The sequence below is a fragment of the Geotrypetes seraphini genome, chromosome 16 (assembly GCF_902459505.1).
Source record: "Geotrypetes seraphini chromosome 16, aGeoSer1.1, whole genome shotgun sequence".
NCBI lineage: Eukaryota > Metazoa > Chordata > Amphibia > Gymnophiona > Dermophiidae > Geotrypetes > Geotrypetes seraphini.
Genome location: NC_047099.1, coordinates 3,796,131 through 3,810,259, shown reverse-complemented (window position 1 = coordinate 3,810,259; position 14,129 = coordinate 3,796,131). Strand labels below are relative to the sequence as shown.

General features: G+C 42.3%; 2 protein-coding genes across 2 annotated transcripts; both read left to right on the top strand.

The window, feature by feature from the left end:
* The first annotated feature begins 2,851 nt into the window (after positions 1-2,851).
* Positions 2,852-3,775, top strand: LOC117350362 (olfactory receptor 5B21-like). The gene has a single exon (XM_033924632.1). The coding sequence runs from the start codon at positions 2,852-2,854 to the stop codon at positions 3,773-3,775; it is 924 nt and encodes a 307-aa protein (XP_033780523.1).
* A 5,707-nt stretch (positions 3,776-9,482) lies between these two features.
* Positions 9,483-10,409, top strand: LOC117350627 (olfactory receptor 5B21-like). Its single transcript, XM_033925037.1, has one exon. It carries the CDS (start codon positions 9,492-9,494, stop codon positions 10,407-10,409), a length of 918 nt encoding a protein of 305 aa, XP_033780928.1. The 5' UTR covers positions 9,483-9,491.
* The last annotated feature ends 3,720 nt before the right edge of the window (positions 10,410-14,129 follow it).

Genomic DNA, 14,129 nt, shown 5'->3' with positions numbered 1-14,129 from the left:
AAATCCGCCTTGATGTAGCTGCTTTCTGTACTACGTAAAGAAATTTAATTCACTCACTATGTTTATCTGTACAGTTCCAACAGGCTATGGACAACGAATGGCTTGCTGCTTTGGGTGGATAATTCTGCAACTTATGTGCTTATAGATGAGCTTATAGACCCCTCTCATTCCCCCCCCCCCTCCATTGTCTTTGTTTTGTTCTATTTCTATCATTTAAATTTCTCCAGAATTCTACTGTTCAACGGCTCCCCCTTCTGTTTCTATTCCTTTCTCTCCTCTCTTCTACCTTCCAAAGTATTTAGATCAATGCTGTCTTGTTAAAATGTTTATTTTATTTTTATTTTTCCTCTAACTCTACTTTTCACTTCTCTATTACCCTCCAGGTACTTTAGTTAGATTGTGAGCCTTCGGGACAGTAAGGGAATTTTTCAAGTACCTTTCTTATTTCTAATCTTAATGTATATTTTCTGTAAACCGCTTAGAACTTAACGGATGTAGCGGTATATAAGAAATAAATTACATTACATTACATTTGCTGATCATTGATAGAGCAAGTGAAGCACAGATCAGATTTTTTCAAATTTGTCCCCCTACTGCAGATGGAAAGGAGCAGAATGAGAGACCCAAAACCTATGGTTCCCATGGATCAGTCACTTGTAAAACTTTCCTGGAAACTCGGGCACAGAACAGAAAAAAAAACCCTTCCCTTAATTATCTGTAACTTTTTTCATTCCCCAGATAAACAAAACACAGTTCTCTCCCCGTGTCCCAGTTTTAAACATTTAAGTCTTCTGAGACCCTCTCCCCCCCCCCCCCACCTGTTCCACAGTGAAGGAGAAGAGATGGTGCTACTGAACCAGTACAAAACCCCCTGTAATGCCCTCTCTCATCAGAAATAATTTAGACTTATTCAGGACCTTCCCAGCTCGGAACAGAAAAATATTTCATCCTTGGGGTCCTTTTTCCTGCAAATATAATTTTTCACCAGAACGTAAAGTGCATTTTGATGGAAAAGATCTTCAGGGGTGTGATATATACCAGGGGTATGGTGGTGAATGTTTGAAGGGGTCAGAGTACAGAGGCAGTGTCTCATTTATCGGATTCTTGGTCTCCCTAATCCTCTCCCAGAGCCTTGTATTCCTTCTGATCATGTGTTTGAAGGTTTTAAGAAGGACCCCTTCCTCCCCAACCAGAGGTGGACCAAGGTGCTGAGTACTGACAGTGTTATCACAGCTGTGTTTTCAAAGAGAACCGTGAGTATTGCAATCTTTTTATATTAATGAATAATCTGATCACATTAACCTGAATATTCTAATATAACATAGGGCTTCTATTATTAGGTTTTAATTGAGAAACACAGATACGAGGGACCACTGAAAAGTTCTCAGCCCAACCAAGAAGAGAATGATGTGGAGCCATGAAACTTACGAGTTATTCCACACTTCTTATTTCAATGATATGAAATGAAACAAAATGTGTGGAATAACTTGTGAGTTTCATGTTTCCACATCATTCTCTTGGTTGAGCTGAGAACCTTTCAGCAGCCCATCGTAAAGCAGCTGGATTATTTTTTAAAAAAGAAAGAAATCAAGAGTTTGCTGGATGAAGAAACAGAAATTCCTATCCTTGCAGTTCTCTATCAACCCTCTGCTCTGTCTTTGCCACTTCTCTGAGTAGCGATAACTGCTCCTCAGCTATAGAGTGTGTTACATGCAGGATGCTGAGAAGGAAAACCTCCAAATCCTAAATAGCTAAAAAGAAATACACTTCTCCCTCCATATTTGCGGTTTCAGCAATCGTGGTTTCGATTATTCACATTTTTTAGCTTGCTGGCTGCTTCCCCCAAATTACATCAGCTTGCACAGAGAAATCGCTGATTCCCAGCACTTTCTTCACCGTGTTTTGCCTCTCCTTCAGGAACAGGCCAGGTCTCCCATCATGTTATTTGCGGTTTCACCATATTCACGATGGTTTTTAATAGAAAACGGCGAATAACATATGAAAAAGTTATTTGCGGTTTTTCTGTTAATCCCCTATCACAGTTAATACGGAGGGAGAAATGTATATTTATGGAGGCTGACATTCAAATTAGATCACTTAATATGTGTTAAAAGCTGTTATTTACTGTATATGTGTAGATGCTTCTAGAATAATGGCCACAAACTCAGACAATCATGGGCTTGATTCGAAAAATAAAATGGAAGACTTGTTAGGCTGATTATCTCCCCATCCTTAGAGTGTTTTTGTATAATTTTTAAGACGTATAAAAGGGATGCTGTGAAATAATAAAACATTACTACAGAACCCCAGCTGAGGAGTTAGACTTAAATCCTATAGTTTAGTAAGGTGCTGTTTTTCTGGCTGAGGTCCCTTCCTCTTCCACTTGGATGGGGCTCCAGCCTCTCTTACACGTTCCCACCAGATAAATTGAGTTAATCCCTTTAACAATAAGTAAATGAACGGATATCCCATTCTCACAGCTGAAGCCCTTGTTTTGTATCTCAGGACCTTCAGCTTCTCTTACTTTATCTCTCCTAAGGAAGAGACCTTCTGAGGGTTATGAATTATTTCGGAGGTGAACTTTCTAACTGCTCTTCATTTCTCTGTTAACTAATGCCAAAACATAGATCCAGTTTTCAAAATCCTTTCCCCCAAAGACCATTGGAACCCCCTTTGTCCTTTCAGCCTTCCCCCAGCACAATGAACTGCCAACGTATTACCAATGAGTTTAAAATCCAGCTTTCTTTGTTGGTTGCACATTGCAACATTTGTAAAGTTGCACTGAATGTACCCATCATTTCTCTTTGCTATTTTTACCTCCCCTCTTCTTAGGAGAAGACACATGGATCCAATGGATATGGAAAATATGACGACACAGGCAGAGTTTATTATTCTGGGGCTTTCCGACAATCCTAGTTTGCAGCTTCCTCTCTTCCTGGTCTTCCTGCTTATCTATCTGATCACCCTGTTGGGGAATCTTGTGATTATCACAGTGACCTGCGTTGAGCCCCGCCTGCACACCCCCATGTACTTCTTCATCAGCAACCTCTCCCTCACAGACATCTGCTGCACTTCCATCATCACCCCAAAACTGTTGGAGATCTTCCTCTCGGGGAAGAAGACCATTTCCTTTGCTGGGTGCATGGCTCAGCTCTTTTCCTTTATGGGATCGGTCAGCTGCGAGGCCTTCCTCCTTACGACCATGGCCTATGACCGATATGTGTCAATCTGCCACCCCTTGCACTATTCCCTTATGATGAATCAGAAACTGAGCATTGTGCTGGCGGCCATTTCCTGGATCACCGGTTTTCTGAATTCTGTGGCATTTACGGTTTCTGTCAGCCGCCTTTCATTCTGTGGCTCCAACGAGGTCGATCATTTCTTCTGCGAGCTCATGCCACTTCTAAAGCTTTCCTGCACCGAGATATCCGGTCCTGAAATCATCCTGTTTGTTGATGCCACATTAACAGCTGTGCCTACCTTCCTGGTGACTCTTATATCTTACACTTACATCATCTCAGCCATCTTGAGGATCCGCTCTGCGGAGGGAAAGCGTAAAGCCTTCTCTACCTGCTCCTCCCACCTCACGGTCATCTCTGTCTATTACTTATCCCTACTGTCCATTTACCTGCGACCCACCTCAACATACTCTCAGGGTCAGGGTAAAATCATGTCTGTGGTCTACACAACCGTCACCCCCATGCTGAACCCCATGATTTACAGTCTGAGAAACAAAGAGGTAAAAAACGCATTGATGAAAATCATCAGGCAGTAACTAATAGGAGCAGAGGGTGTCAAAATCGCAGCATGTTATCATAGGAAAGAGACATAGGGGTCAATATTCAAAGCAATGTAACCAGCCAGAAAGGGCTCCTGGCTGGTTAAATTGCTTGTTTGGAGTTGACCCAGTGATGTAGTAAAGGGGTGGGGGGATGCCCCAGGCGCTGTATTGGGTGGGGGGGATGCCCCAGGTGCTGTATTGGTAGGGGTGCGGCATCCATCCTCCTCTCTGCCCCCCCCAGCCCCTTCCCCGCACCCACTGCCATGAGCACGCTGCTTGCCTTCCACCAGACCTCTGTAACATTCCTAATGCAAGCAGCAACGCCCAACTTGTGTCAGCTCTTCTTATGATGTCACTTCCTGGACCCATACCTAGGAAATGGCGTCAGAGGGAGAGCCCACGCAAGCGCGACAGCAGGTTGGAGGTTGCTGCTCACACCAGGAACGTTGCGGAGGTATGAGGAAGGGAAGTGGTGTGTGTGCGCTGCAGTGGAAAGGGGAGGGGAAAGAGCGTGGAGGGATGAGGGTAGGGAGTGGAGGAGAGGGTTACCTCTCACCTATGCTACGCCACTGAGTTGACCTCTCATTCTCAGTGGGCACTTAACCAGTTAGTGCCACAGAAAATGTCCGGTTACCACCTAACTCAAAGCTGCCTATTTTGGGGGCGTTCCGAGGCCCCCTTGGATGGATGTTGATCTTTTATGGAGACTTTTTTTTTGCTCTTTTTAAATGGAGTTGTTTTCTGGTCTGTGAAGTTTTATGAAGTGCACTGCTGTATTCTTGCTTTTGTAAGCCACGTGGTAGAGGAAGCCTAATAACCTATAAACTGTTCAACAACTTAACTGCATAAATAAGACCCCACAAAAGTCAGTCCTAGCTGATTACATGCTGAATATCGCACTTAGGGCTCCTTTTATTAAAGCTTAGGGAGCGCTAATTTCTAAGAAGCCCATTTAGTGCACGCTAACAAAATTAGCATGGGCTATGCTTTAGTAAAAGAGTCCCTTAACTGGCCCGGTCCTTAAACCCAAAAATTCAATGCTGGAGCCCAGACACAGCCCAGCATTGAATTTCCAGGCATAATGTTGGCATTGGTCGGCTGAAGAGCAACCCCTTTGATTTCTAGGAGGGATTCATGGAGAAATAACCCTTCTTTTAATATAGAAAAGATCATCTCCTGTCCTTACTGTTGAAAACTTAGAGAGACAACTGACTGAAGAAAAGTATCATAAGAACATAAGAACATAAGAACTGCCATCTCCGGATCAGACCCATGGTCCATCGAGTCCGGCGATCCGCACACGCGGAGGCCCATCAACACATTTTGTTCTGGAAGGACCTGTTCTTCATGATCCAGAAATAACCTTGGTCTATGAAACCCTAGAGGATGAGACCTATAAATCCACAAGGAGTGGCCAATTTTATTCTCTGTCCTGTAAGAAAGAACTCATTGTGACTTCACTCCTGTTATTCATTGTGACATCACTCCTGTTGTTCATTGTGACATCACTCATTAATTATTGTGACATCACTCCTTTTGTTCATTGTGACTCCAGCTATAATTTGCTATAGTATCTCAGATCCAGATACATTACATAATCCTTTCTGTAGGAATAAAGAAGCGGTTCTTATATTTTCCTAATTTCCCCCAAAGCAAACTAAAGGACACAACCATTTTCTTTTTCTGCATAAGTCTTATAGAAGAACAATTTTCAAAATTAAAAATATTCAGCCTTTCCACAACCGATCTTCTATTTTCCAAACTGCTGTTTTAAAGTCTGTCTTTTCACTTGAAGTTCTTCACCTCTAGGTATAATAATAATAACAACTTTATTTTTATATACTGCAATACCACAAGCAGTTCAGAGTGGTTTACAGAGGAAGAGACTGTATATGAACTATAATAGTTGATTTAACTAGTTTGCATTATTATCCAGGTATTGTCTCTGAATGTCAGCCGACACCTGTGTAACTTCTGGCAGCCAGGAAAGACCTGGATCTTAGGCCCAACACTGAATATCCAGATCAAATCTATCCCCTGATGGTCAGCATTTGTAATGAGAATAACTAATGGGCAGACTGGATGGAGGTTCTTTATCTTCCGTCATTTACTATGTTACTATGAGCAATGATGGTTGAGAAGGAAGGAAGGAAGGGCATTTACAGTAATTCTGATTATCAAGTAAATGCCAGCTGGAGGACCAGGACAGCACGTAATGTCATATAAACCAACAGCAACATTGAGGTGGAGGCACTCTCATCCATTTTGACCACAACCCAATCATAAATTGCCAAGACAGAGGCAACAATATAAAATTGCAATAAATTATGGTCCCCTTTTACAAAGCCATGGTAACGATGCGGCCGCGATAAATGCATTCTAGATTTTATATTGTTGCCTCTGTCTTGGCATTTTATGATTGGGTTGTGGTGAAAATGGATGAGAGAACTAGACCGACCATAGCAGAAACTCGAGACTCTGTCGGTCAACTAGAGTCACTGTGGGCCAGATTCTACAAACAGCCCCTGAATCTGGATGCCAAGAAATGGACGCTGAGCTCTAATCTAGAACCGGTGTCTTTAGTGAATATCCCTGACCCCGCCCATTCTCTTTCCGTGGCCACGCCCTCTTTTCAGCTGTGTGCACCGAGATTTACGCATCCATCTTTATAGAGTAGCTCTTAGCAAAGTGCAAACATAAATCCAAATTCTTGTCAATTAATGACACTAATTGATTGTTGGTGATGATTGCCTTATTACTGAACTAAATTGGGTGCATGCGCAGTTTTGAAGCCATATGCAATCGGAGGGGGGATGTCTTTCTACTTACACATTCGTACTTGTACCTTCTACCATCTGTCTTGAATTTCCAATGTACAGCAACTGTCTGAGGTCATTTAACAATAAATACTACATGATCTGATCTACAATCAGTGAAAAAATGAGGCATCTTTGCTTTACAAAAAAGATATCTGACAGAGACCAAAAACTCTGTGGAGAAGATTATGTTCCAGACTCCGGCTTTATTAAAAACCCAAAATCAATCAGGAAGAACAAAACTCTTAGAGACACATACACTTTCCAAAATATAAATAGCAAAAACAAAAAACTGGAAGTGACGCTACTTGATAAAACAAAGGTGATTCAAAACATCACTTGTGCACATTTTTCTTGCCAATTAATCCAGAACGTGTTTCTGACCCCCCTACAGCTCACTTTTCAAATAAGTTAAAAAAAATTTGAATTTCATGATTTATGCTAAAAAAATATATAAAAATTTATACACATTCCAATGTGCTATGATTAGAGGTGATTACTTCAGACGCTTCTCTGACAACCAGCTCTCTGAGCACTTAAGAAAAATGTGCACAAGTGGTGTTTTGAATCACCTTTGTTTTATCAAGTAGCGTCACTTCCAGTTTTTTGTTTTGGCTTTATTAACAATACAGTTTAATAATCCACATAAAAATATCTAGGACCCAAAACATTGGGAACTATAGACCCAACACGGTCCATGTTTCGACGATACAGTCTTCTTCAGGGGTCCCTAGAGGTTCTGAAATAGAAGCTCGTGGATTAGAAACTAAAACCAAACTCAGAAAAAACTGCGCTGGTGAACAAAAATTCTCAGCTCAGAAACATATGTGTAAATCAATCATATGATTATCTCTTAAACTTTCTCTCCTATACTCTTGGGTTAATTCTATTACTGAATGTCATATCAGCTTGTTTCTAGACATTCTTATCATCTGTTGTATAGACATTACTGTATGGCTGATTTGGATATATTTGTACTTCCATATTCTCCCTTTTTCTTGTTATTGTACATTGCTATTCTTGTACTTTTATTGAAATAATAAAAACGTATTGAACTTAAAAAAACAACTTTCTCTCCTGATGTTGACTGGTGAGTTTGCCTACTTGTTAGACATTAACACTGACTAGCATGAGCTCGGGCTATGCCATGGAGGAGGCATTTATGGAATGCGGAAACACAGTGGTGTTGGTTTTGTGTGTGGCGAGATTTCGCCTGGTGAGCACGTGAGGAAGAGGGGGAACGTCTGATTCTGTGTTTGGGATCCAACTGATGGTTATGTTTGCAGTCTGGAATTGATTGATATTAGTGATCATTTTCTGGGTGGCATTTTCATTTATTTTGATTTAGCTCATGGTTTTAGTACAGGTCTTGGTCGGCAAACATCGCTTATATTCTCAGCAATGATGTAGACAGAGTGACCAGGAATAACTCCCACCCTGTGAAAATTCCTCCATAGGGTAAGAAAAGTTGAAGGGGAGGAGAGGAAAGGCCTAGAAGTGCTTTTTCAGTTTGGTGGCAGCCTGGGGTGCTACATAGTTCCCAGATGGACTGCCAGGTTAGGCTATGACTGAGTATACTTTACATTTCTAGACTGCAATAACTTCCAGATCGATGCAGTTTACATCATCAAGAGACTGAACACCCCTGTGAAGTACAAAAGAAGTATCATCTTCCTTAATTTCCTAGAAAGTTTACAAAAAGGGAAGTCTTCAATAGTATACACAGAAGTGCTCTATTATGAGGTTGTGTGTGTGTGGGAGAGAGGGGGGTGGGTGGGAGACAAGGAAGGGCTGACCAAAGACCACTGCAATTGAAGCTGAGCTCAAACTCCCTCAAACCTTCTATAACCAACATGAGATGTTACTACCAGCTGGGAAAAGAGAAGCATGAGGGACCCAAAACTTATTCTCCCCGCAGGTCAATCATTTCGAAACTTTCCAAGGAACACAGGCACAAAACATTTCCTTTAATCGTCTGTGGGTCTTCTTAATTTCCCCGATGAGGAGAACACAGTTTTCTCTCCATCTTACTTAAGACATCCAAGACCTCTTTTCCACTGGATCAGGTAGGAGATGAGGTGGTACTGCTGCACAGGTAAGGAGAAAAATCCAGCGATCCCGTAACATGGGGCTGTAATGCTTTCATTATGTGATCAGATATGATTTAGGGGTTGAGGCTCTTCTTCAGTTAAATCCCGCTGAGCTAGCCAGCCACGAAGATGTAGTTGCACTTAAACGGGGGGTGGGGTGGGGGTACTATTGATCATCTCTGCTAACCAACCATTTCCTAACTGGTTAGGTTAGGGAGGATTCCGGGAAAATGTGTGAGCAGAGACAGCAATTAACTGGTTAGTGGTTTATCAGGTGTGTGAAGTCAGTGAGTGGTTACAAGCTCTTTACTGCTATGAACTGAATATTGATTCCTTAGAGTTTTGTTCAGAAGTTTCCAGAGAGGCTGGGTCTTCCGGCAAGATCTCTCACCTTATTGCCAATTTTCTTCACATATAATTTTTCACAGGGAATGTAAAAATCTGCTTTTCATGACTGAATAGATCGGGTGATTGGGGTGGAGAGGATATGCAGGGCCATGATGCATCTTCAAACAAGCTCCAACCAAATCTCCCTATCCCACTGGCTACACCAGATACAGAGTCCCAGTAATTAGGAACCCATCTCAGTACCTGTGTGTTTAACAGTTTTAGGGAGGAGCACAGAGAACTGCACTTGATCTACAACCCTGTAGTTCTCATGCAATAAAGCGAGTGGTTTGGGATTACACACTGTAGTTCAAAGACACTTTGCACAGCGGGTGGGTCTCAACCTGGCAGCTGAAATAGAAGAATCAAAACTTCAACTTATCAATTCTAATTTCTTACACTCCCAGTTCAAAGGCGATGGAGAACATGACGGTGGTGACGGAATTCATCATTCTGGGACTTTCCGATAATCCCAGGTTGCAAATTCCTCTCTTCCTGGTCTTCCTCCTCATCTACTTCATCACCCTTCTGGGGAATGCTTTGATTATCGCACTGATCTGCAACGACCCTCACTTGCACAATCCCATGTACTTCTTCCTCAGCAACCTGTCACTCACAGACATCTGCTGTAGCTCCACCATCGTCCCTAAACTTCTAGCTAGCCTCATGTCAGGGGATAAGACCATTTCCTATGCCGAGTGCATCATGCAGCTCTATTTCTTCATGGATTCCACTTGTGTGGAGATCTTTCTCCTCACCGCCATGGCTTATGACCGCTACGCCGCAGTCTGTCACCCCTTGCGCTATTCACTCATCATGAGACCCAGAGTCTGTATTCTGCTTGCAGCTGCTTCCTGGACCATCGGCTTTGTGCCTTCTGGAACAATCACGGCCTTTGTCACCCACCTTTCATTCTGTGCTTCTAAAGTAATCGATCATTTCTTCTGTGAACTCATGCCACTGTTAAAACTTTCCTGCACGGATACGTCTGGCCCTGAAATCACATTATTTTTTGAAGCTGCTTTGATATCACTGCCGGCCTTCCTAGTGACTCTTATATCGTACACGTTCATCATCTCAGCCATCCTCAGGATTCGCTCTGCGGAAGGAAAGCGTAAAGCCTTCTCCACCTGTTCTTCCCACCTCACTGTTGTCTCTGTGTATTATTTATCACTCTTCTCCATGTACCTAAGACCCACCTCAACATTCTCCTTAGACCAAGGAAAAATCCTGTCTGTGCTCTACACGACTGTCACCCCCATGCTGAACCCCCTTATTTACAGCCTGAGGAACAAAGAGGTGAAAAATGCATTGAGGAAAGTCATTGGTAAGTAGCTTATACAGAGAGTTTTTCTTAGAAAAGAGATTCCCACCTTCTAGCACACGGGTGGGCAACCACAGTGCTTGAGGTCTACGACCTAGTCAAGTTTTCAAGATTTCCATAATGAATATGCATGTTACATATTTGCATACAATGGAAGCAGTGCAGGCAAATGAATCACATGCATATTCATTATGGAAATCTTGAAAACCTGACTGGGTTATGGCCTTGAAACCATGGTTGCCCACCTCTGATCTAGCAAGTATCCATGGAGAAAAGGCATGATATGGTCTTCCATTGAAGACGAGATATACTAAAGTGTGGCAGAACCTAAACTCATGCTATTTCCACATGTCCCATTTTATACAATGGGATCTATTTTCTAATAATAATAACTTTATTCTTCTATACCTCCATAGTCGAAAGACTTCTAGGCAGTTCACATTCTAAGAAGGCTGGACAATCAGCGAATTACAGGAAGCAAGAAGTGAGGGTTACATAAGTAATATGTAGAGGATAGCAAATGCACATTAACAAGGAAGCTAACTTTAGTGTTTGTGATGGAACTTTGAGTGTAGTTATTGGATCCTGAAGATATAAGAACCTAAGAATAGCTTTACTGAGTCAGACCAATAGTCCATCTTCAGGGTGGCCAATCCAGGTCACTATTACCTGGCAAAAACCATAAAAGAAGCAACATTCCTTTCAGAATCCTAGAGAACAACAATATTCCAGAATCCCAAAGTGTAACAAAAGATTCAAGAATCCCAAATAGTAGTAACATTCCTTTCAGAATCCTGAAGAATAGCAAGATTCTGGAATTCCAAAGAGTAGCAAAGGATTCTGGAATCCCAAATAGTAGCAACATTCCATTCAGCTTTATGTTTCCGAGCATAGTAGTGTTTCTTTATGGAGAAGATTTTGAATTTGGTATACACTATACGAGTGAGATTATTTTTGGATAATACCTTGCCTGTGCCAGAAGATCTCAGAGGGAGCTGCGGGTCCAGGAATCAACCAGAAAGGATGAGTTACCTCAGAACACAAGACCTGGTGAAAGAAATGATGTAGGGCGGGTCCACTTGGTAACAATGATAATACCATCAAATATAAGATAATCACTGATGGGAGGGGTTTAAGGGAAGTTACTGAAGCAGCAATTTACTTTAAAAAGGGGGGCTGTGATTATATTAAGGATATTACTTTTAAAACCAATAGGAGGAAATATTTTTTCACTCAGAGAATAGTTAAGCTCTGGAATGCATTACCAGAGGTTGTGGTAAGAGCAGATAGCGTAGCTGGTTTTAAGAAAGATTTGGACAATTTCCTGGAGGAAAAGTACATAGTCTGTTATTGAGAAAGACATGGAGGAATCCACTGCTCGTCCTGGATCAGTAGCATGGAATGTTACTACTACTTGGGATTCCGGAATTTTTTGTTACTTTTTTGGGATTCCAGAATCTGAATGAAATGTTGCTACTCTTTGGCTTTTTGCCAGGCACTAGGGAATTGGATTGGCCACCGTGAGAACGGGTACTGGGCTTAATGGACTGTTGGTCTGACCCAGTAAAGCTATTCTTATGTTCTTATGTCATTTCTCTTAATGTCCTCTTTCCAGTGATTAAGTCATATTTGATGGTGTTTTATCATTACTGCTAAGTGACCCCACCATTGCTATCTCTTGCACCATGATGTGTATTCCGAGGCAACTTACCCACTGATTGATTCAAAGACCTGCTGCTCCACAAAGTTTCAATGTCTTCAGAGTCTATGAGATCTTCTGGCAGAGCTGAGGTATTATCTAATCCTGCAATAAAAGCAAACCTGACTAGAACCGCCTGCATAAAAGCATCTGAAATCTATGAGATGACATTATTCTCCAGAGCCAAAAGTGACACAACATTGTAAGGGATCTCCCAAAATTTTTCTGCACTGTTATTTTTTTCAAACACTATTCATTAAATATCTCAAAAGCAAATTACATCACTTTTCACATAATCTCCCTGTTGGGTGATACATTGTTCCCAGTGTCCAACAAACTTCTTAAAGCCATCAGAAAAGAATGTTGTTGGTTGAGCACGAAAATATGAAAGTTCGGAAGCTTTTTGAAGAACCCTCGTATTTCTATACAGAGTATCTGGGGAGATGAAACAAACCCTGCAGGTACCACAAGGAAGGCAAAGTTGGGTGTAGAAAGCTTAATGCAAGTGGTGGGTTCTCTAGCTTTTATCTAGGTATTGTCACAGGGACAACTCTGAAGTGCCAAGGAACAGAGTCCAAATGTAGTGAGGTGTCACAGGGGTCTGGAAACACTACATCAAAGGCAGCACCTAGAGCCCTGCAGGAAAAGGAAAGTCCTATAAGCAATAACCCACAAGCGACGGCTACAACTTCCATAAGAACATAAGCATCGCCTCTCCTGAGTCAGACCATAGGTCCATCATGCCCAGCAGTCCGCTCCCGCGGTGGCCCACCAGGTCAATGACCTGTAAGTGATCTATTACTCTAAAGCATTTGTACTGTATAGTACCCCTCTAATTGTACCCTTCAATCCCCTTTTCCTTCAGGAACTTGTCCAGTCCCATTTTGAAACCCCAAATCGTACTCTGCTCTACCACATCCTCTGGAAGCGCTTTCCAGGTGTCCACCACCCTCTGAGTGAAGAAGAACTTCCTGGCATTTGTTCTGAATCTGTCTCCCTTCAATTTTCCCTCTAGTTTTTGTTACCCCCGCCAGTCTGAAGAATCTGTCCCTCTCTACCTTCTCTCTACCCTTCATGATCTTGTAAGTTTCTATCATATCCCCTCTAAGTCTCCGCTTTTCAAAGGAAAAGAGCCCCAGCTTCTCCAATCTCTCAGCATACGAAAGGTTCTCCATGCCCTTTATCATTTTTGTTGCTCTTCTCTTGACCCTCTCCAGTATTGCCATATCCTTCTTAAGGTACGGCGACCAGTATTGAACGCAGTACTCCAGATGCGGTCACACCATCGCCCTATACAGTGGGAGGATAACTTCCTTGCTTCTGGTAGCGATACCTTTCTTGATAACGCCCAACATTCTGTTCGCCTGTTTATTTTTTCCCAAGAAAATGGCTGCAGGGAAACAGAGTGAACTACAACTCCCAGCTAGGCATGGGCAAGTAATGGGTAAAACCAGGGCTGAACTAATGCAGGTTACCAACCCACCTGAAACTAGCTCAAACCAGTCCAGAAGGCTTCAGTATGTGGAAGCAGCAAGGCCTAGGAGCACAGATGGAGCTGGGCCTAATCAGAGCAGGCAAAGAAAAAGATAGAGTTCTCAATCATAGATTCACAGAGCTACTCAGAGGACTGAGAAAAGCACAGCCAAGAGCAAAGGAGCTGCCGTCTCCGTTCGGTCACCAGGAGCAGGTAGGAGTCTTCTGAGGACTTTGTCCATGCTGATAAAAATGGAAGATAATTTAAGCTCCTGTGTGATAGGCACAGATTTCTCAGAGCTACCAAGTAATGAGAATATAGAAATGTGCTAGAACCTGCTATAAGTGAGGGGCTGTTTAAAGCAGGCCTGCACAACTTCAGCCCTCACCAGGCCGGGTTTTCAAGATTTCCCAAATGAATATGCATGAGATCAATATGCATACAATGGAAGCAATGCAGGCAAATAGATTTTATGCAAGTACACTGGGGAAGTCCTGGAAACCCAAATGGATTTGGCCCTTGAGGACCGAAGTAGTGCAGGCCTGGTTTAAAGCAATA

What these genes read in the sequence shown, in the direction of transcription:
- LOC117350627 (XM_033925037.1), top strand. Translation starts at nt 9,492, where the DNA reads ATGGAGAACATGACGGTGGTGACGGAATTCATCATTCTGGGACTTTCC.
- LOC117350362 (XM_033924632.1), top strand. Translation starts at nt 2,852, where the DNA reads ATGGATATGGAAAATATGACGACACAGGCAGAGTTTATTATTCTGGGG.